At 44.8% G+C, this 22,094-nt stretch overlaps 4 protein-coding genes across 7 annotated transcripts; 3 read left to right on the top strand and 1 right to left on the bottom strand.

Moving 5' to 3' along the window:
• Positions 1 to 1,615: 1,615 nt before the first annotated feature.
• On the bottom strand, positions 1,616 to 4,725 carry LOC119287888 (ubiquitin domain-containing protein 1-like). Its single transcript, XM_037567513.1, has 4 exons — positions 4,565 to 4,725; positions 3,075 to 3,197; positions 2,162 to 2,281; positions 1,616 to 2,061 (listed from the first exon to the last, which is right to left on the bottom strand). Exons 1-4 carry the CDS (start codon positions 4,596 to 4,598, stop codon positions 1,997 to 1,999), a joined length of 342 nt encoding a protein of 113 aa, XP_037423410.1. The 5' UTR covers positions 4,599 to 4,725; the 3' UTR covers positions 1,616 to 1,996.
• Positions 4,726 to 4,982: 257 nt separating this feature from the next.
• On the top strand, positions 4,983 to 8,276 carry LOC119287878 (ER lumen protein-retaining receptor A-like). Its single transcript, XM_037567503.1, has 6 exons — positions 4,983 to 5,186; positions 5,292 to 5,557; positions 6,344 to 6,459; positions 7,589 to 7,662; positions 7,748 to 7,811; positions 7,896 to 8,276. Exons 1-6 carry the CDS (start codon positions 5,096 to 5,098, stop codon positions 7,930 to 7,932), a joined length of 648 nt encoding a protein of 215 aa, XP_037423400.1. The 5' UTR covers positions 4,983 to 5,095; the 3' UTR covers positions 7,933 to 8,276.
• A 1,875-nt stretch (positions 8,277 to 10,151) lies between these two features.
• On the top strand, positions 10,152 to 14,474 carry LOC119287864 (enoyl-CoA delta isomerase 2, peroxisomal-like). Of its 2 annotated transcripts, none has more exons than XM_037567502.1 (2): positions 10,152 to 11,031; positions 11,156 to 11,445. In XM_037567502.1, exon 1 carries the CDS (start codon positions 10,279 to 10,281, stop codon positions 11,011 to 11,013), a length of 735 nt encoding a protein of 244 aa, XP_037423399.1. In that variant the 5' UTR covers positions 10,152 to 10,278; the 3' UTR covers positions 11,014 to 11,031; positions 11,156 to 11,445. The 2 variants fall into 2 exon arrangements, with proteins under 2 accessions (XP_037423399.1, XP_037423394.1); XM_037567497.1 differs by lacking the exon at positions 11,156 to 11,445 and adding an exon at positions 14,263 to 14,474 and having other exon boundaries at positions 10,169 to 11,031.
• A 2,132-nt stretch (positions 14,475 to 16,606) lies between these two features.
• Positions 16,607 to 21,856, top strand: LOC119287848. Of its 3 annotated transcripts, none has more exons than XR_005140981.1 (4): positions 16,607 to 16,902; positions 17,551 to 19,473; positions 19,583 to 21,026; positions 21,111 to 21,856. XR_005140981.1 is itself a non-coding variant. In XM_037567492.1 (4 exons), exons 2-3 carry the CDS (start codon positions 17,582 to 17,584, stop codon positions 19,662 to 19,664), a joined length of 1,974 nt encoding a protein of 657 aa, XP_037423389.1. In that variant the 5' UTR covers positions 16,607 to 16,902; positions 17,551 to 17,581; the 3' UTR covers positions 19,665 to 19,666; positions 20,932 to 21,856. The 3 variants fall into 3 exon arrangements, 2 of the variants coding, with proteins under 2 accessions (XP_037423389.1, XP_037423377.1); XM_037567492.1 differs by having other exon boundaries at positions 19,583 to 19,666; positions 20,932 to 21,856; XM_037567480.1 differs by having other exon boundaries at positions 19,583 to 19,708; positions 20,932 to 21,856.
• Positions 21,857 to 22,094: the final 238 nt, after the last annotated feature.

Genomic DNA, 22,094 nt, shown 5'->3' with positions numbered 1-22,094 from the left:
CATGGAGGTATGAGGTCCAGCGCGGCGGCTCAACATGGATTTTAGGTGGCTGGGGCGGCTGGGCAGCTCGCCGGTGGTGGTGTATCTCACCGGGGTTGGGCTCCGGCGGCGGTGCGGGATTAGACAGTGGTGGGGGTTGGTGTAGTGGAGGGAGAGAGGGGAAGAAGAGAGAGCCCGACAGGTGGGGCCTTGTGCCACCTCAGCGAATTATCCACATAGGCACGCCACGTCAGCCCGACAGGTGGGTCTGACCTGTCGGTTTCGCTGTTTCCGCGGCTAAATCGGCCAGTCAGTGCTCCACGGTACCGATTAGTCCCAGAGTTGGTGGTTTTTTGTGACATGGCTCAAATGTGGCACCGATCGGTTACTCTAGGCTCAAGTGTGGTGGTTTTGGATAAATAACTCTTTTAAGTATGAAGAAGGGTTACCGGCTCTGCACTTCACTTATTCCTTCCTTACGCTAATCGCTGGCAGCGATGGGCCAAGGCTAGCTAGTTAGGTAGTACTCCGACACATAGGGTTCTTCATATGCTAGATTCGATCTGCGGACAAAATGACAGTCTATGTTCTAACCCCGAGCTGCATATACGGTGGTACGAGCATCCTGCGGCCTGATATTGGGCTGAACAGAAACAACGGCCACCATTGACCACGTACGTAACGTAGCCGGGAATCTGTGCACGGGAAAGTTACAGCACAGTAGCAGTAGTACCATGAAACGGTGTGCGGCACGGCATTTGGCGTGCGTGTCCCGTGCCGTGCCTTTTCGCGCGTCCCCGACCCACATGGACATGCACAGGGCGCGCCAAGGAGCGGCGACACCGGCGGCAACAGAGCGAGCGGACAGCACTGTGCATGGAAACGCATAGCCCGAGGCGAGCCGGTGGAGAGCTCATGGCGTATTTGATCTTGTTTATTTACGTGCTTCTGCTTGCCTAGCACTCCTCCTGATCGGATCCTGCAGCTCGTGACAAAATAACCTCTGCTCCTTGTACCGACCGACCGCCGGTTAACCGCGCGCGGGCCAGTTCGAACCGGCAGTGCTTCCATCGCCGATCACATCTCAGATCCGCAATTAGCGACCCATGCTTCGCTTGCTGCAGCTATTCTAGTAAGAATCATGTAGCTGGGCTCGACCACGATTTCTTCTCAATGCAGACGATAAATGCCGCGTCTGCTTCATCATCTCATTCTCATCCTCCCAGCCTAGTTTCTTCGGCAGCTTTCCTGCCGCCGTTGCGTATGTCGTCGATCCCGTCGGTCGGTCGGTCGCTCCATACGCGCTGAATCTCGTCCTTCTAAACGCAAGGGCGAAAACCCACCTTTCAGCAATCAACTGATGAGATTTACAAGCACGGTATATTGAGTACTACAACAACATTGGTGTCTTGTCAGAGCTGCGTTGTCTTGTGGGGGGCGGATGACGTTCCGTCTTGTAAGTGTAGTGTTGTTCTGCAGCTAATAGGGCTGCCTTTTCCTTTTTCCTTTGATCTTCGGATCCTCCTCATGTTGTTTCTTCTACTACTTTCTGATAAATCTAATTGAAGCCAGCAATTTGCTGGATCTTTAAAAAAAACATATGCGTTGGAACAGTTTCATTGGACCAGTTTAAAGGGACAAATCAAGAAGCAATCAAGCACTCTGTCCCCATTATCATTGCTATAGAGCAACCCGCAAGCGCAACGCATAGGTCAAAATCACAGTGACACCACTGGTGCAGCTCTCTTCAGCAGGACAGAGGAAAGGGGTACATATAGACAGCTCAAGGACTACAACAGCCCTGCAACAGGGCCTAGCAAATAGCAATAGCCAGCAGCCTAACTGTTGATAGCCAATGACCTTCTACGACCCATTCCATCGATATGATATGAATACTACCCCGAACCAGTGACAAATGAACGATTTTACGTAACTTACACGGATCGATCTGCTTTATATACTACTCTCCTCAAACGTGTGCACGTCCGTTTTATGTCGACGCCGAGTTTTTATTTGTTCAACCATCACGGATCAGGTTTGTCGGCTCACTCAGAACGTAATTGGGCAGCTCGTACTTTGCACCTGCACCCATACAGTTCCCACAGAAATTAGTTTCGGGCGAAAAGACAGCTGAACAATAATAGCGCAGCTTGCGAAAGAGAAAACAGCAACTCAGGCTCACCTCTCTCGTCGTAACAAAGCGTGAGGTCAGGATTCGAAACGATGATTCCAGCACTGTCCACTATGGTCTGCGCAAGAGTTAAATCGGCGTCTGTAGCGGCCCTGAGTGCGTCCCAAATCTCTGCACAAACAGCGGGCAACTCGTCACCAAGGCCATACTTGCAAAACCGTCTTGCCATTGTTAAAGAATGGTGTTCAAAATTCAAAGCATCCGACAGTAACCCGTACTATCATCGGCTCAAACAACACTTTTATATCACTAGCTGCTTATTGTAAAAACGAACTGAGCAGAAGTTATCCAGATTGGCGAATAGATGACTGAACACAAATGAAATCTGACTCCCTGTAACACTAGGATTTTACTTCCATTTTATTTAGTAATTTTCTTTCATTTCATATGGCTTGAATATAAAGTACTGCTAACCTGTACCGATAAGCCCAGGGGTCATTATCAACTCTTAATAATGAAATTCTTGTTATATCTTGTTCAAGGTCCTGAACTTTTCTCTCTGAAGAATTTTACTTCGGCAGATAAAATTTGATATGGCTTGAAAATCATGTACTGCTAACTAGTACCGATGAGCCAAGGGGTCATTATCAACTTTTAAGAATGCAATTCTTACTATATCTGGTTAACAGGTCCTGAACTTTTCTGCCCCGAAGAATTTTAGTTGGACAAATAAAATTTAATATGTAAGGCGCGATAATTTGAACAGTGAAATTTAAGTATATATACTGAGAACAAAGATATATCTGTAGCCAACCTGAATAGCGACAGAAGTATCAAAATAAAACCGCATAGAAATGTTACCATAACATATAGAGACCATGAGCAACGTTGCAAATCCAACCACCCTCCTGAAGTTAAAACAGGGTATTAACTTCCAACCAACTATGTATAAACGGTTAAATACCTTTCTGTCCACCATAGTGTGGAGCTGTGTCCCAGAATTCGTCCCTCATCTGTTTGAGTTGCGCTGGTGTTATTGGCTGAGTGTGCTTCCAAGGCTTAGGCTTCCTTAGATTCTTACTGCTCTCTGTATTGAAGATAACATGTTAAAAGTTAATCACTGAATAAATCCAAAGGCATCAAGAAGTTATCACGTTAAGGGAATTTGAAAATATCCCGCAAAGTCCATTTCAAAATGAAAAAAATAAATCACACAAAGGATATCATCAGTTAAGAGGCGATGATATAATTTTTCCAACACAGAAGCAGGACTCTAGTCCAGTAATTGCTGACAAAGAGCCATACGCCCATGTTTTATCACTCGCCACAATAATACCTAGCTCAACCGTATCCATAAATCAACAAACATTTTTATTAACAATATCCTACATTTTTTTTGAACAAACAATATCTTGTAATTTTCTGAATGGCACAAGCGAAAGTACATCCTAAGTTACCTGGGCAGTAATTTGAGCAGAACTACCAGCGCACATTACTCTCTAACGAAGTGGAATCAGTGCTAAAAGTAGAAGGGCGCACTATATCAGTTGTCACTGAACAGACAAATATTTAAAGGGGAAAAGATGTTCACTTAAAATAGTATGTAGACCAAGCATTGGCACAAATGAGTGCGTCTTTCTGAAATGCTCCACCTCATAAAGTACCAGGAGCTAGGTATAAAGTACCAGGAACTAGATACGGTGTTAGCAACTGATATAAAAAATGTGCGCTTAATCAGAACAAACTCTATTCTATCAGAGAATGAACTGTCACATTTGCTTTTGCAAGTTATCACCAAATCAGCACCATTTTTCTGTGGTCCGAGATGACAAATTTCATCTGATTTACATTCCAGACCAATGATAGGTTTATTTTCCCACTAACGAAATCCAAATGCTAGCTACCTCCATGAATTTGCACTACTGACTTCGCTGTAAGCCTGACCTCAAAGGGGAAAAAAATATATACCACGGACCAAAATTTCTCAGCACACACTGGCAAATCTTTTGACTACCTCTAATGACTACCCGATTCTTAGTAGTCGTCAGGTAACACTGACTAAACCTCGTCCCCATGAACAATCATGCCACTCTTGTGCAAAAATAAATGCTAACAAAATTCCGGCAATGAATTCTCGGCTTCTTGGTCGGGGCTCTGAATCGATAGCTTAAACTGTCCATTTTTCGTTCGAATACTCTATCAACTAGCTAATTTAATTGGGCAGCAGTACCACAATTGAGGCTCTCATCATGCAAGTAAGTAAAAGCCGAGGAAGCAGATCAAACAGAAGGATTTAACCTCAGTGCTCTAGATGCAGCCCCATGATATGGTACGATCGTAGCACAATTCAGCCTTGATCAATGTGTAGCTAACCAGGCAAGGCGACAAGAAGAGAAGCACGACCGAAGACGAAGCGAGATAAGATAACGCCGAGCGAGGAAGAGAAGATGGTACCATCAACTTTGAGTGTGGATCCAGCGCAGCCCATGGCCGCCGCCGATCAGGATTCAGGCGACGATCGAATCTTCAAGGCGGGAGCAAGCGGAGGCTCCGCCCCTGGGACCGGGAAAGGAGATAGAGCACGGTGGATTGCAGCGGAAGCGAGACGCCGAGGATCAGCGGCAGAGTGACGAGAGTCAAGGCGACAAGTCAGGGAGAAAAACCAAGAAAAAAAGAGAGAGGTGTCCTGCCACGTGGCCTCCCCCAACAGCCCACGTGGCCGTTCGGCCCGCGTCCACTCGCCCGCCGCCAGGTGTGCAGCGCCAGCACCCGACACCCCCTCGAGCCTGACCCACCGCACTGACGGCCACTGCCACCCGGGCCCCACCTCCCGGGCGCAGCCACAGAGCACGCCGCACCTCCCCCCTTCCCGTCCCTTCCATCGCCACGCCTCGCCACTCCCCCGCCGCATCTGGAGCGACCTCCCACCGAATAAACCCCCAAAACCTAGCCGCCGTCGCCGGCGCCGCCGCAGCCGCAGCAGCCATGAACGCCTTCAGGTTCCTCGGGGACATGACCCACCTCTTCTCGGTCATCGTCCTCCTCCTCAAGATCTACGCCAACAAGTCATGCTCAGGTACCAAATATCCCGTCGCCCTCTAGGGTTCCGGCCGCCCCCGCCCCCCTTTTCTCCCCCTCGCCCGTCGCTCACGCTCATGGATCTGGCTGCGCCGCGCCGCAGGGGTGTCGAGGAAGACGCAGGAGCTGTACCTGGCGGTGTTCGTGGCGCGCTACCTCGACCTCTTCACCGACTACATCTCGCTCTACAACTCCGTCATGAAGATCGTCTTCATCACCACCTCCGCCGCCATCGTCTGGTACATGCGCCGCCACCCGCAGGTGCGCCGCACCTACGACCGGGACCAGGACACCTTCCGCCACGTCTTCCTCGTCGCCGCGGCCTTCGCGCTCGCGCTCATCTTCAACGAGCGCTTCACCCTCCGCGAGGTGATGTGGCCTCATTGAGCCCGGCCTTGCATTCTCTTCCTTGTCTTTCCGAATTGATGACGTTGCGAGATCTGAGATGAGTTCGTTACTTTTGCTGAATCTGTGTGCTATGCAGAAATATATATTTGTTTTGGTGTAGTAGCTAGTAGATTGTTTAGGGTCACAATTGGTGTGTGGGAGATCGGCTGCTAGTCCTGTGAGACAGTGTCATTTAACAGATTCAGCTGAGTATGGCCGGTGGAGCCACATTGCCAAACCCATTTTGCAGTTTGATCTTTCGCAAAATACGGGGGAGATTGTTTTTATGCAGTGATGACCATGCTTGACTTTGATATATGACTAATTCCAGAATAATCATATGAGCATTCAATCTATTTACACAACAAGTCGGTGGTACACTAGAAAGCTCCAGTATTAAGCTGAAGCCTGAAGGTGCCACAATTCTAGAGAACTTACATGTTGAATAAAAGGTGAAGAATATACATGTGTATATGCTGCGGTTGGAACTTCTAAGCTTTAGCGATTCTTTACAGTGTCCTCCACAGTGTGCATATAGTCAGCAATTCTTCTTATTTCGGTAAATTCAGTTTGACTCATCTCTCTGTATGTTCGCTTGTGTGCTACAGCTTATCTTATTACCTTTTCTGGGGAACATGTCCATGTTGTTCCTGTTTTTGCTGTGATTTTCGGTACTTAGTGACCCATAGTACATTAGTGAAATGTGACCAATTATAGCAATCATTATTATGGTGACTGAACTTCTCATAAAATATTGTCACTGTACAGATATGCTGGGCATTTTCGATTTACCTGGAGGCAGTGGCGATTCTACCTCAGTTAGTTCTACTCCAGAGAAGCAGAAATGTGGATAACTTGACTGGACAATATGTTCTCTTTCTCGGGTATGAGTTTACCCAAATAGGCTTATCTTTTACTAATGAAGCAAGTTTTCATCTCATGATTCATATAAGTTCTGTTGTACTTTATATGTTCATAAGATATTATGTATGGTCTAAAAGCATCAATTGTTGTTTAGCTGTTTGAATCGATATTCAGATTATGTGCAATCAAGTATTGAATTGTTTGAGAAATATAACCCTGTTTGGCTGTTTGAATTGATAGACAGATTATGTGCAATCAAGTATTGGATTGTTCTAGAAATATAACCCTGAATGTTTACGGGATATTTAATTTAAATTGTTCAAGTTGAACGCCAATTATTTTAAACTATTGATCGCATTGGAGGTAAATAGAGCACACCTGAATTGGTGCATCCATGCTTAGTTTTTTGGGGTGCATTTGGTTAGACCTAGGTCAATCTTGAACTGAAACTTCCAGGTTTAATTAGTTGTAGCCATGTTGGTTACGTTACGCTTAGCATATACTCCCTCTACTCCAAAATACAAGGTTTATTAATTTTCTGAAAAGTCAAACTTCTATATGTTTGACCAAGTGTATAGAGAAAAGTATCAATATCTACAATACCAATTACCAATCATTATCATTAAGATTCATCATGAAATATATTTTCACATTTTATTTATTTGTTATTGTAGATATGTATATATTTATTTTAATATAAAGTTGGTCGAAGATAGAAAAGTTTGATTTTTGGAAAAAACTAGTACTCCCTCTCTCCCAGTTTACAGGGCGTGCGCGTACCCCTAGGTCGTCAATTTGACCAACCTAATACAAGTCATATATTACAAAAAATATACCAATATAAACTTTAGATGTTCTATTTTCAAACGCTATAATTTTTGTGTTATATAGTTCATATTAGGATGATAAAATTGACAACCTAGATATACGCGCAGGACTTATAAACTGAAAAGGAGGAAGTACACCTTATATTTTGGAATGGAGTGAGTACATAGTATATTGTAGTTAGACTTGAATTAGACCTGTAAATTTGTGCAGAAATGAGTTTTGATCTTGAAATAATCAATCTTATTGAAACTTGTGTCCCTGCATCTCCAGTTGTTTTCGTCGTTTTCGTCTGTTTCTACTAAAACAATACTTGTTTTGCAGGGCCTACCGTGCATTCTACATTCTAAACTGGATCTACCGTTATTTCACAGAGGGTCACCAAAGCAGATGGATCCGTGAGTCCAAATCTTTTTTTGCACTCATGTTTCATGCTTCACATTTTATCATAATTACCATACCCTAATTCTCTTTTTCCTTCAGCTTGGATTGCTGGTTTGGTCCAAACTGGTCTATACGCAGATTTCTTCTACTACTATTTCTTAAGGTAAACTGCATAGTGTTCTTTCACGACACATTTCTCATGCACACGCTCCTCGGCTTCTGACCAGTTTTGTGCTGGCCATTGCAGTTGGAAGAACAACGTGAAGCTTGAGCTGCCTGCCTGAGCATGCTTTGTCCGTGCGAGAAAAAGCACACATTGCATTGCATGGGCCAGAAGTGTTATCGAAATTGAGTTGATGATATTGGCTTGAAGAGACTCGGTGGTTCTGTAGTGGATTATCTTGGCAAAAAGCTATATTACGTATGAGAGGCTAACAGTACAATAGTAGACTAGTTCCATTTTGTACCTGGAATGGAGAATCAGCGAATCCCAATTCATTTGGCCTGTTGTTTGCCCGCTCGCTCTATTTCACCTGCTGTAAACAAACAAACGATGTGATCTCCAGTGGTCTTGCCCGCGCTATGTGAACCGTTGTGACTTGAACTATATGTGTTTTTGTCGTGGCTGCGTTGTGTCAGAAAGCTTTGTGCTTCGCCGAGTACCAAGTTTACAATGGTCAGGAATGTTTCGTTTTTCCTTTTCTGTTGTGTTGACGATTTGTGCAGGCTAATGCATTATGTTGTCGAAGCCATTTGATCTGCATTGGTTGGTGATGTGATTTTATTTTTTTGAAAACGAGGCAAAAGACTTAGCCATTTTCATTGATTAAGGCGAAGAGTATTGCTTGGTTAATTGATGAATAACCGGGCTAAAACCGATACATCCTGACCCATATGACATGGGCACCATCGGCCAACCTGGCTACTGACATGGCACACAGAGCTGTAAAGATGACAAACACCCGCTGAGGAGTTGCAAGCACCATTGTCATCACCGGTTGCCTTGAACGAATGATCCGACTTAACCATAGAGCTCCATCATCGAAGCCAACTCGCAAATAGCTACAAAAATCATGGCGGTACATGCTAACAAATGACCACACGCGCAAGCAACCGACACATGTGAGGACGCCCGTCCATCGATCTGGTTGCTGCACTTTGTGATGCGGCTTTTGGTGGCTGCGGTGGAGGTGGTCGCGGACTCGCGGTGGTGCTGTGGTGGTGGACGTCGGCTACGGCCAAGGGGTGGTGCATGTCTGGTCACGCGGTGGATTGTGGGATTCCATGGCAAGAGTGAGGTAGTCCTCGGCAGGTGGTGGTTACTCGGCGGCGGTCGGTGGCTGCAGGTGGTCATCTCCGGGAGAAATCCTTGCTCCGGTCTTCTTCGGAGCCGGTGACGACGGAGCGCGCGGGTGCGGGGATCTTTCTTGAAGCGTTGTCGTGGAGGTGTGCTCCTCTTCCCCATGGCTTTGGCTCCAGAAGGAAACCTCAGATCCGTTGGATCGGGCGATGGAGGCGTCCTCGCGTATTTCTCCTCCTAGGGGGCATCGTCTCGGAGCCGGCCTACGACTGGGTGACCGGTGGATGGCGGCATCTTTGCCGTGGATGGGTGGCATCTTTGCTGCATGGTTTGCTAAGGCGGGGCGCTGGTTTGTGTTTGGAAACATTATGGCATCAAGAGAAGCTTGGGTCGCGGCATGGGCTTCGGTAGTCGGTTTTTCTCGGCGTGCCCGAGGTGCTCTTTCGTGGTTGCTTGGTTGTTTTGAAGTCAGAGCTGTGTTGGATAGTCCAGGTAATGACAAGGGCAGACACTCATTGGTCGTTTGCGGAAGACACGTTTGGCGCAAGTCTTGCATATTGTTGAAACTCAGGGCTTCTTTGATTCAAAGGAATTTTATAGGATTTCTGGAGGATTGAAATCCTTAGGATTTTTTCCTTTGTTGGTCCTTTGATTCATAGGATTGGATCCCATAGAAATTTTTCCTATGGAATCTTCTGTACTATATTTTATAGAAAATTTAACATCCACTCAAATCTCTTTTTACAATTTCTTTGTTTTTTCCGTGGCATCAAACAATCATTGCTAATTCTATAGGATTCAAATGGGCATGCCACTCCAACCCTACACTTTTCTTGTTCCTATGTTTTCAAAAGCCTACGAATCAAAGAGGCCCTCAGCATGTGAAAACAAAGATGAATGAATAGTAATCAATCTGGTTGCCCTTTCATTAGATGATCAATGTATCTATATAGATGGCAACTGACGTGACCGATCACGAGAGGTGCCTGTTCAGGGAAGGAGAAAAACCGACGCGACGGTTGCCAAGCAGTGCAAATTGAATAATCCTTTCTTCCACATCATCAGTGCCTACTGCTCTTCTCCCCATCGCACCATCCAACCTGCTAAAATTCAGCGACACTTCTGAGAGATTTCAGTAAAATAAAACCGCGGTGAATTTCCTCCGCCGAGGGCAAAACAACACGGCAGCGCCCGTCGGGTCCTCCGCTGCCCGACGAGGCGCGAGTGTTAAATCCGCACGCAACCCCCGCGCCCCGTCAGACACACCAACCACCACCTCCTCCGAGGCACGAAGTCCACCACGCCCCCGCCCCGCAGCCGGCCGGCGACGATGTGCACCCTGGAGCGGCGCGGCCGGGTCTTCGTCCTCACCCTGACGGGCGAGGACCAGCACCGGCTGGGCCACCCGCTCATCGCCGCCATCCGCTCCGCGCTGGCCGAGGTCCTGGCCGCGGCCCAGGCCCAGCCGCAGGGCCCGGGGGCGGCCCTGGTGACGGTCGCCGAGGGCCGCTTCTTCTCCAACGGGCTCGACATCGGGTGGGCGGGCACCTCCCGCGCGCGGCTCGGGGAGCTCGTCGACGCCCTCCGCCCCGTCGCCGCCGACCTGCTGGCCCTCCCCATGCCCACCGTCGCCGCCGTCACGGGCCACGCCTCCGCCGCCGGCTTCCTCCTCGCGCTCTGCCACGACTACCGCGTCATGCGCGCCGACCGCGGCGTGCTCTACATGAGCGAGGTCGACATCGGCCTCCCCCTCCCGCCCTACTTCGTGCACGTGCTCCGCGCCAAGATCTCCCAGGCGCAGGCCCTGCGGGACGTGGTGCTGCGCGGGAAGAAGCTCCGGGCGCCCGAGGCCAGGGAGATGGGCGTCGTCGACGTCGTCTGCCCCGGCGCCCCCGAGACCGCCGCCGAGGCCCTCAAGCTCGCCGAGCAGCTCGCCGCCAGGAAGTGGGACGGCGCCGTGTACGCGTCGATTAGGATGTCCATGTTCCCCGATGCGTGCAGGGCCGTCGGGATCGCCGTGGAGAGCGACGAGGAGAAGAGCAGGCACTTCGCCTCCAGGCTCTGATCAGGACACAGATTGGAGGTCAGTCCCCCTCTGCAACTATGTATCCCCTGTCTCTGTCTAGGTGTTTGCTGAACTTACTGAATAATGGAAATTGCTGTTGTCGTTACGGTACAATTTGGTGACAAAACTGCTGGTTTGGCAGATTGCGCTATTGGGCTGAAGCCAAATTATATTCCTATGCTTTGGATGATAGATGCCGTAAGAATCTGCCTAGTTTGAGCAGTACTTGTAGTACTCCAGAGTAGCTTCGATCTGATTGAGGTCATCACAAGATGCAGCTAGAGGGCTCACTCGAATTGTCCTCACCATTTTGTTTTGTTTGTATAATTCTAGTTAGAGATGAAGCCTCTTCAGATGTGGGTACCCAAGCTATTAGATGTGCTAAACTAACACTCTGTACAGCCTTGTGAAATCTGAATACGAGTGCATGAAGATTTATCTGTCAATTTTAGGGCTATAGTCCACTATGCTGTCCTCTTGCACTAGTTTGTTCTGCGCAGGCAAATCCATGTTTTGGGCTGTTCCAGGGCTCCTTATTAGAACTTTTCCATGTCTAGTTGACCATTGCTTCTACTTTGGGTTTATCGAAACGATGTTCGTGAATAAAGGTCGTGGTGGAGAAAAACTGGATGGATGAAAAACCTGGTGGAGGGACATGGTGGGAGGTGGAAACTGATGATAAAAGAACCTTACATGTGTTTTAACTTTTAAGTAGTATATATAGAGATAAATAAAAGTCAATAAGCACACGGTTCATCTAGTAACATGAGATGCTACCGCTGTGGTGGTTATTCTCATCAGTGGTCTTGGGCTCAAGCAGGATGCTGCCTTAGAGGACTGACCAACTCACACCTGCAGCCTTTCTTCGACCAACTCACACCCTCTGCCCTCCTTCGACCAACTCCTACCCATAACCCTCCTTCGACCAATTGGTCTAGGTGAGACGCATACCAAGGAAGAAGTCAGCAGATCAAGCTTGACCTTGTCTGTTGTCGGCGCGTAGTCGAGCCCACACCAACAAAATCACCAATGGTGTCGGGAGCGTACATGTGGGCCTCGTCAATGTTGAATCCAGAAAAGGAAGGTCAACACAATTGGGAAGATTGAGGTAATGCTTCAAACTCATCAGTTTTAGAGGCTGTTCCACAGCTGCAGCCGGAAGCCCCTAAATAGCAGCTCCCGGCTTCGAAGCCGGAAGCCGGAAGCTGGCAGGAATCCCAACCAAACAACCCCTAAGCTGAAGCGAGGCACTTATCCATTTTAAGCTGAAGAGGGGCTTGTTGAAGAGAGGCACTTATCCGTTTTAAGCTGAAGGGAGGCTTGTTGGTAGATTTTTTTTTCCCAATGTCACTCATTCCGAAGGTATTGTATTGTGATATTCCCAAGTTGTTTTTTTTTTGCTCAAAGCTCTGATACTTCGGTGAGGGGGATGCGAAACCGAACACAAGACAAGAAAAATAATATGATGCATTGTTCGCAAGCTTCACTACATGTGCCACTCGTTGCATGTCATCCTAGGCATATGTAGAGAGAAAAAAAATGTGTTATACATCAGACAAGTAGGTATGTCTTTACTTCTTTTGAACTGGGAATGTCTTTACTTGTTGGACAAAAATTATCAATAGTAGCTATTTGTTAATCTTCGTTGTCCTAGTACAGTCTATCATGAGAAGTAGGTTTGATGGATAGATAGGTTGATAGGTACCATAAAGTGAGTTGGACAATACAAAATGCTACAAGAAGTTAAGATGCACCGTGGTTACTTTAAAGATGTAAAAAGTACTCCCTCCTTCCCAAAATGAAGGATGTCTAACACCTCACAGCTTGTGCTATAGTTTCTCACTAAACAATCACATCGTGCACTTGACTTCATTTATCTGAACAAGTCCTCTCAACAATGCCATGCACTCCACTACAAAAGATAGACTACTCCGGTAGAGGAGGCCATACATAGTCTGAAAGAAAATACAGCTTCAAGTTCAGATTAAAAATATTGTTTGATCAAAAGAGAAATTATCAAAATTGTGACACCTATAGTAATGCCCCACATCGGTGACCAGCTAAGAATGTTCATCCCTTATTTTTAGACAGAAAAACATCACACCCAACTTTAAAATGATAAAACTCCAAATGATTTGACCATATACTAGGAAACATAGAGAATAATATTGCAAAAAACCATGAACAAGTACAAGCAAACAACAAATAAAAAGACACACACAACTTCAAAGTGATGAGATGCTCAGCCACCAAAGGAATTTGGTGACAAAACTGCTGGTTTGGCAGATTGCCCTATTGGGCTGAAGCCAAATTATAAGTCGTACCAATATTCCCATGCTTTGGATGATAGATGCCGTAAGAATCTGCTTAGTTTGAGCAGTACTTATAGTAGTCCAGAGTAGATTCGATCTGATTGAGGTCATCACAGGATGCAGCCAGAGGGCTCACTCGAATTGTCCTCACCATTTTGTTTTGTTTGTATAATTCCAGTTAGAGATGAAGCGGCACCATCTGTCAGCAAGGCGTGAGTACCCGAGCTATTAGCTGTGCTAAACTAACACTGTACAGCCTTGTGAAATCTGAATACGAGTGTATGAAGATTTATCTGTCAATTTTAGGGCTATAGTCCACTATGCTGTCCTCTTGCACTAGTTTGTTCTGCTCAGGCAAATCCATGTTTTGGGCTGTTCCAGGGCTTCTTATTAGAACTTTTCCATGTCTAGTTGACCATTGCTTCTACTCTGGGTTTTTATTGAAACGACGTTCGTGAATAATAATGATGAAAACTAAGATAGCAGAATATTTATCTAGATTGCATGCGCCGTTGGTCTTTCCAATTTCTGTATGAACCAGTCTGTTTATGCTGTGGCTTCATGCTTATTATTAATGATGACACATCTGATCTGGGACCAAACCTTCACAAAAATGGGCTATTATTCTTTTTTTTCTTTTCTCTATTGAAATGTGGCTTACATTGCTAAATAGATAAAGCGGTTTAAATCTAATAAGATTGGGACTCCATTGTGTATGATATTTTCTGTACAATCATTTATGTACAATCACGAACCATGTCGGAACACAAGGTGTTGTTGCTGCTCCAAGTTGCTATTGTATGCCCATCCACTGTGTGTCGGCCCTGCTACGTGACATTAAAGCGAACAATTAGAACTTCCTTCTTCTCTGGTGATTTATAATTCTTTCAGACAGTCTTCAAGCTCCTGAACCAACCTGCCTTTTTTTTTCCTGCAGAGTGTCTATGTAACCTGAAATCTCTCTTGGTATTCTGCGCCTGTACATTGATCAGCCATCGGTGCTCTGTATGAAGCAAGCAGTACATACTTCTGCAGACGTTGTATCTCCTTGCTTTGGGAGCATGAAATAAACAGAACGCTTGTGTACGACTGTTGGACATATTGTTTTGTTGTTGCTGCAGTGAGATTCTCGTTTACAGAATTGACATATGACACCTGAATGCATTCCGGTCGTTCGACATTTGCCTGTTGAAACCATAAGAGCATGTTTGGGTAGAAGGATATGGATTCAAAACTAGGTTTAGCTTAAGTGACCGACCACATCCAAATATTCCTAAGGCCCTATCCAAACTGAAATGTTACAATCTCAAAAGATGTTAATAAGCACACGGTTCGTCTAGCAAAGATGAGATGGTCCACTGGTGGCTATTCTCAATGGCGATCTTGGTCTCAAAGTAATCAGCCACCTTCATGCACACACCAAGGAAGGAGTCACCGGATGAAGCTCGTCGTGGTCATTGTCAGCGGGCGGCCTAGCACTAGGATGAACGATGGAGGAGTGAGCTGTACTCGTCGACGCCGAATCGGAAAATGAAAGATAGTCACTATCGGGCACTAGTATGTATGCACGTTTTAACATTATGGGGTGATTTTTGGTAGGAAAAAACATAGATTTGCTGATTAATTCAAAGAAAAAATATTCTTGATTTATAGATGCCGATATAAATTATATTATAAAGAAAGTCGGAATTAATATATGCAATCCCCACAATTTGTTAACAAAGAATCCCGCAAAAAATGTTAATAAAGAAAAGAATTAAAAAATGTAATTTAATTTCACTTTATGTTTCTCCCTCGAAACCACTTTTTTAGGCTCAACTCGTTGCCAATCTCAAGCTACAACATGTCTGGCCCAAGAGGAATTAGTTTGGCCCACATCTCTTGAGAAGTATCTGGCGGTTCATTCTAGAACATTGGTGGATGCAACAACCATGCACTGTTCACTACGAATCCCGCTACTTTTAGCCGTTGGATTTAGGACATAAATGGTTAGGATTGATGGTCAGCTCCTATTCAAAACTCGTAAACTATATAGTAGTATAGATATCGAAGGAATGCTTTAAACTCATCGGTTTTGAGACGAGGAGGAACTCTCTCAAGGAAGGCAGCTAGGTTGAATTGATTTCCCAATGTCGCTCATCCCTAAGGCGCATTCACTCAGGATGTGATCCTTCACTGAGGGTGGACGCAAAATCCAACACAAGACGAGAAGATGCAATGTTGCATCGTTTGCTAGCTTCACTACACGGGCGACTCAATGCATGATATCCTTCAAATTTCGAGCATATGTAGAGAGAGAAAATGCATCATATGTCAGACAAGTAGGTATGGCTTTACTCACCCAGCAATTTTTTTCTGCAGTGGATATTTATTCATCTTAATTGTCCTGGTACAGCTTCGGTGGGTAGAAAGATTTGTAGGCACCATAAAGTGGGTGGAGAGATGGGAGGTCAGGTCAGGTCCTCTCTACAGCTTGGCATCCCCAGTCTCCAATGTGTCTGTCTGCCTAGGTGTTTGTTGAACTTAGTACTGAACAAGGGGAAATTGTTGTTCTCGTTGTAGTACAATTTGATGGGAAGACATTGCAGTTTAGTTTCTGCTGGTTTGGCAGATTGTGCTACTCCGTTGAAGCCAATTATAAATATCAATAACTTCCCATGGTTTCAAGCATACCCTAAGATTCTACTTAGTTTGAGCTGCAGTTGAAGTACTTGAGAGTTGAGACTAGCTTGAATCTGATTATGGTTATCACTAGCCAAGCTTAGCTGATGTTGATAATCCATCCGATTCAAATGTATCAGCACTACATACGACAACACAAGATACAGCCAGTGAACTCTAGGATTGTTTTTTTTGTTTGTTTTGATAATTCTTATTAGAGATGAAGGCAACCTTACATCAGAAATTTGCTTTGGCACATGGGAACGCGTGCTCCTGCCATTGGAAAAAGTATTTCAAAGTGTAAAAAAATTTGGTGCATACATCTTGACATTATATGTGTGCACGTCAAATTTCGGAGAAAACCGATATTTTTTGTGGCTTGTGTAAAAAGACAAAAAAATGTCTTTTGAAAAGCACTTTTTAACACTGGATTTTGTCTTTTTCATAAGCGACCCATAACTTGTCTGTTTTTCGCGAAACGACTTTGTGAGCATGTACAATACCGAGATGTATAATGCGCCAAATTTTTGTTTGAATTTTTTTGACATTTCAAAATAGGTTTAAAACACATTTTAAAAACTATGCCCTTCTCCCTCTGTGAGCACACTTGGCTTCACAACATCACTGAAGCTGCTCCCCATTCCACCAACTCCACCACGAGTCAGCCGCCGCCTCCTCTTCTCATCTGAGCGATTGAGCCGCCGCCGGCGCCCGGCGCCACCGCATTTCTCCCCCACCAGGCAGCCCCTCCGTCCTCGCCTTCACCGGCCGCCGACCGTCGCGCCGTCGCTAGTCTCGCCACATCGCCAAGCAACTCAGCAGCGACCGTCGGTCCATCCCGGCATCTCGGCGCTCGGCGGCGCGCGTCTTCTCCACTTTGCCACAACGTCTTCCACTGAGCACTCAAGTCAACGTAGTAAGCCCCCATCTCCCATTCTTTGTCTGATTTTTTTTTTTGTTTCATTCTTCGTTTGCTACTATTCTGTATGACTATATGTACATGGTAAGTTGGATCTTGGGTGCACTGTTCTTTAGTATATTTGCTACTGATTTTATTCGATGCAACTGCAAGTATAGAAGAATTTTGCGTTGTTATGCTGTCAAAAAATTTCTTTAAAATATGCATGCTGTCAATGTGTTCTGAAAGTGCATTTTCTGTGCATGGTACATGATTCGGTTAAAACCAAAAACTGAACCGAAAAATCGGTTAACCGGAATTTCAGTTAGCTGAATTTTAGTGTCAAATTCGGTTTCCACTTTTCCGAACCGAATTCACAAAAAAAAAAAAACGAACAACGCCCAGAGGCCTGGAGAGAAGATGTAATGGTTAGCCAGTTTGTCATATTTATTTCTTCGGCATTGTTTCTCTTTCCATTCCATACACCGCATATATGTTTGGTCTTTGCTGTATATTTAGCCAGCAGGAAGTGGTGTCATAAACAAAACATTGGATACTTCCTTGTTAAACATGCCTAGTTAAAGCTAAAAAGGAAGTATATTATTTAATCAGGTGTTTTGCTATTTTCAAAATTTCACACTGAATCATCCAACTTATACTCATCAGGTGGTCCGAGGCACAAGGAATCTAGCATGCGATGGAGCATTTGGTCGAATTATACAGCGGGTGGGAAATCCAACTTCTTGTACTGCTCAGCTTCACATTGCAGTCGTTCCTCTTCTTTGCTGGCAGACTGCGGCGCCGAAGCAGCAACAGCTTTCTCAGGCTCTGCCTCTGGGCAGTTTATTTGGGGGCAGACCTGGTAGCAGTGTATGCACTGGGCTATCTCTCTAAGCGCCAGGATGTCACCATTGAAACGAACATACTTACAAGAACCCAACCACTAGCTTTCTTTTGGGCACCATTCCTCCTCATCCATCTTGGTGGGCAGGATACCATCACTGCTTTCGCCATGGAGGACAACAACTTGTGGTTGAGGCATCTGTTGAATCTGGTGATGCAAGTTGCCCTAGCTTTATATGTTTTTTGGAAGTCCATTGGTAAACACAGTGCAGACCTTCTGCTTGCGGGTAGCTTTGTGTTTGTTACTGGAATTATCAAGTATGGAGAAAGAACATGGTCTCTCAAGTGTGGCAGCCTTCAAAGTCTCGAGAGCTCAGATGCACTGCGTTACAAAATGGAACTGCCTGAAGGAATCGCTGGTGATGTTGGCGTTGTTCGTGCTGCTCTGGATTCCATGCCATTTGTCCTTGATGTCATGGCCGAACGCAACTTGCTTGATCTCGGCCGAGAATATATGAACAAAATAGATGACCCTGAGCAAATGATACGGATGGTGAGGCTTCAGCTTGGCATGATATACGACGATCTCTACACTAAGTCTCTTGTGCTCAGAACACGGAGTGGAGTTATACTTAGATGCATCTCTCAGGCCTCGGTAATAGTTTCCTTTGTCCTCTTCCATGCAAGTAGCAGAGACAATTATAGCAAAGCTGACATTGCCATCACCTATTCGCTATTTGTGGGTTGTTTTTTCTTTGAAGTCAGTTCAACGTTTGTTTCCATGTTGTCACCTTGGACATGGGCATGGTTGAAGGTTAGAAGGTGTGATGCACTCGCCAGTTTGTGGGTTTTCTTTTGCTCTGACATCGGATATCCAAGGACGATGAAGCAGCAGCGGTGGCCAAATTTGATTGGACAGTACAACTTACATAGCTGGTTGACTGACAGCGGCCCGAAGCAAAGCATAATAATGGTTGTGTTCAGAAAGTTGTTTGTGGATTTGTTGGGTGTCAAAAAGAAGAAAATATTTTGGATGAGCAAGCTATTAGACACCGGTTACGTGGATGTGGGTAGCAAGATTGTGGAGTGTGTTGCAGAAGAGATTAGTCTCTTGACATTTGATTCCGATATTGATAAACCCAATGAATGGCCAAAAATTGGTTCCTTGTTGAAAGAGGCATCAGAACTTTTTGCTAATGATTTTGGTATGGCAATTATCTGGATGCAGGCAGTTACTGAGTTGCTTTTGAAAAAATGTGAATCTTCCCATTCAGATATAGAGTTTCATGGTACAAGTGAATTTGGTTTGATGATTTTGGTATGTCGGAAGCTATCCAAGTACGTAATGTACCTTTTCATTCACCACCCTTCCATGCTGCCGCTCTCTATCAGCCCAGCACCTACCCTGGCTCAGGCTCACGAAGTATATGATGATTTCACCAAGGATAGTGTTGAGTTGGAGGTAAGCAAGGAAACAGTGGAGGAGGTAGCACGCATGTGGACGCGGCTACTTGTTTACGCTGCTGGCAAGTCCAAGGCGGCGCCGCATGTTGCGCTGCTGAGCAGAGGAGGAGAGCTCATCACATTCGCATGGCTAATCATGGCCCACTGCGGGTTTGGGGATACTCGCGTTAGAAGACTTCAACTTACCAATATTGATGCCCACATAGTGAGAGAATTAGATTTTACACCACGACACCTCTTCAATCTTCCCATGGAAGATCAGATATCGGACTCTGCTAATCGGTAAGTGCATTTGACCACTTTAATTTTTTATTCCTTAAACTAGCTAGATCAGAAAAGATTGCTCCATGGATCTTTATTTTTTTTGTTTCGTTTTTATTTTGAAAAGCAGGTCAAAATTGGATGATGAGAACGCGAATGGGATGACGACTAAGTCAGATCGCTTCGTGGTTGGTAGCCGTAGCTTTCCATGAGGGTCCGTCCATATGTGGTTTTCTTATGTGCTTGTTTATTCTCAGTAAGGTTCATCTTGCTTGGTCGTGCTATTTTCTGCTTATTGTGTCTGTTTACGTAATTTTAAATTGTGGAGTTCATTCAGCGGACTTTTGTGCTATTCGCTGAATTATGATGTCACATTGTGGAATTTGCGAGATTATAAGGAATTAGAAAAAATGCACCTCACATTGTGGAATTTTATTAGAAAACAAATACACTTATATAAATGAACGACTGGAGTATAAGTACCAATTAATTCCCATGATTTGGATTGTAAGATTCCATCTAGTTTCAGCTACAATTATCAGACTTTATACTAGCTTGAATTAGATCGTGGGCCAGTACTACATAGGACAGCCTTGGTATAAGAGGTCAACACAATACATCTAGTGGGTTCACTCTAATGTCCTTAGGATTTTTTGTGTTTGAATAATTCTAGTTTGAGATAAAGGCTGCACAACATGTCCTCTCCATGTGCGAGCAAGGCATGGATACCCAAGATATTAGCTGTGCTAAACTAACACTCTGTACAACCTTGTGAGATCTGAATATACGAGTGCATGAAGATTTATCTGTCAGTTTTATCTTATGGCTATGGTCCACTTTGTTGTCCTCTTGCAGTTGACTGTTCTGCACAGACAAATCCATGTTTTGGGATGTTCCAGGGCTCCTTGTTAGAATATTTCCATGTCTAGTTCATCATTTCTTCCATTTTGGGTTTAACGAAATGGCGTTCCTTAATAGTGATGATGAGAACTACGACAAGATTGCGCTACCGAGATTCGTTGGTCACTCCAAGTTGTGTATGAACTTGTTTGTTTATGATAACTTAAATAGATAATGGTGTGGGTATAGGCATATGACTTCATACCTATCATTAACGATGACACATTTTCTCTCATGTTATTGCGGTGTTTGGCCATTAGTCCTTCAGAAAAAAATGGGCTATTATTCTATTTGTTTCTTTTCACTATTGACATGTGGCTTACATTACTAAATAGATTAAGAGGTTTAAGTGTAATAAGGATGAGGACTCCATTGTGTATGATGTTTTCTTATTATCATTTATCTGCACTCACAAACCATGTTAGAACACAAGGTGTCGTTGTTGATCCCAGTTGCTATTTTATGTTCATCTGTTGTGACTCGACGACATGAAGTGAAGAATGAAAACCCCCACCTCTGGTTATTTATAATCTTGCAGTCTCTCTTTAATCTTTTGAACGACCTGCCTTTTTCCTGCAGAGTTTCTATGGAGCTCTCCTGGTATTCTGCATTTGTTGCTCGATCAGTCAATGATGCTCTTCATGAAGCACACACTATATACTTATGCAAACATTGTATTTTTCTTGCTTTGGAAGTGTGAAATTTTTTTAGAATGCTTGTGTGTGATTGTTGGACTGATTGTTTTGTTGTTGTTGCAGTGGATTCTCATTTAGAAAGTTGACGTGTATGACGTGCTTGGATGCATTTTGTTCTTTCCATATTGTCCTATTGGAAGCATAAGAGCATGTTTGGGTTGGAGGAGATATAGATTCAAATCCAGGTTTCGCTTATGCGACCTACCTCATCCAACTACTAAGAGCAAATTCTGTACCAATTTTCCATATTTGCGGTCTTGCGGAGAATGGATGGCTAGATAAGATGGCCCGGGGGCACCTGCTCTAAAACATGTTTCCGAATAAAAAGAGCCCACTTAGTTTCAGCTGCAGTTGTAGTACTTGATACTAGCTTGAATCTGATTGAGGTCGTCACTGGCCAAGTGTAGATGATGTTGATAGTCTATTCCGATTTCAATGTACCAACACTACATACTACAACTGGTGGTGTGTATGGGTCGATAAGGATGCCCATATGTTCCCCCGATGCGTGCAGGGCCGTTGGGATTGCCGCGGAGAGCGATGAGGAGAAGAGCAGGCACTTCGCTTCAAGGCTCTGATCAGGACACAGATTGGAGGTCAGTCTCCCTCTAGAGCTTTGCATTCCTAGTCTCTGATGTGTCCCTCCGAACAGGTGTTTAATTAACACTTGCTGAATAAGGGGAATTGTTGTTCTCCTTACAGTACAATTTGGTGACAAAACGTTGCAGTATGGTTCCTGCTGGATTGTCAGATTGTGCTAACATTCCCATAGTACTTTGGATGATATTGCTAAGAATATGCTTCGTTTGAGCTCCACCTGTAGTACTGGGAGTAGCTTCAATCTGATTTGTCAGGTCATTCTCTGCAGCCCCAGTCTCTGGTGTGTTTGTCTCCCTAGATGTTTGCTGAACTTACTGACTAATGGAAATTGTTCTTCTCGTTACATTACGATTTGGTATCAAACAATTACACTTTTTTCCTGCTGGTTTGTTAGACTGTGCTACTAATTGCGCTCAAGCGAATTATAAGTACCAACATTCCTATACT

The sequence above is a fragment of the Triticum dicoccoides genome, chromosome 1A, assembly GCF_002162155.2.
Source record: "Triticum dicoccoides isolate Atlit2015 ecotype Zavitan chromosome 1A, WEW_v2.0, whole genome shotgun sequence".
Lineage (NCBI taxonomy): Eukaryota > Viridiplantae > Streptophyta > Magnoliopsida > Poales > Poaceae > Triticum > Triticum dicoccoides.
The sequence above is the reverse complement of the archived record's forward strand: the minus strand, read 5'-3'. Positions and strand labels throughout refer to the sequence as shown.

Excerpts from the sequence above, each read along its gene's own strand:
- LOC119287848 (XM_037567492.1), top strand. The coding sequence starts at position 17,582 with ATGGAGCATTTGGTCGAATTATACAGCGGGTGGGAAATCCAACTTCTT. Across the intron at positions 19,474-19,582 it reads ATATCGGACTCTGCTAATCG|GTCAAAATTGGATGATGAGA; the intron begins GTAAGTGCATTT and ends TTTGAAAAGCAG.
- LOC119287878 (XM_037567503.1), top strand. The coding sequence starts at position 5,096 with ATGAACGCCTTCAGGTTCCTCGGGGACATGACCCACCTCTTCTCGGTC. Across the intron at positions 5,558-6,343 it reads AGCGCTTCACCCTCCGCGAG|ATATGCTGGGCATTTTCGAT; the intron begins GTGATGTGGCCT and ends GTCACTGTACAG. Across the intron at positions 7,663-7,747 it reads TCACCAAAGCAGATGGATCC|CTTGGATTGCTGGTTTGGTC; the intron begins GTGAGTCCAAAT and ends TTTTTCCTTCAG.
- LOC119287864 (XM_037567497.1), top strand. The coding sequence starts at position 10,279 with ATGTGCACCCTGGAGCGGCGCGGCCGGGTCTTCGTCCTCACCCTGACG.
- LOC119287888 (XM_037567513.1), bottom strand. The coding sequence starts at position 4,598 with ATGGGCTGCGCTGGATCCACACTCAAAGTTGATG. Across the intron at positions 3,198-4,564 it reads ATCCACACTCAAAGTTGATG|AGAGCAGTAAGAATCTAAGG; the intron begins GTACCATCTTCT and ends TCTTCAATACAG. Across the intron at positions 2,282-3,074 it reads ACACTATGGTGGACAGAAAG|AGATTTGGGACGCACTCAGG; the intron begins GTATTTAACCGT and ends CTGTTTGTGCAG.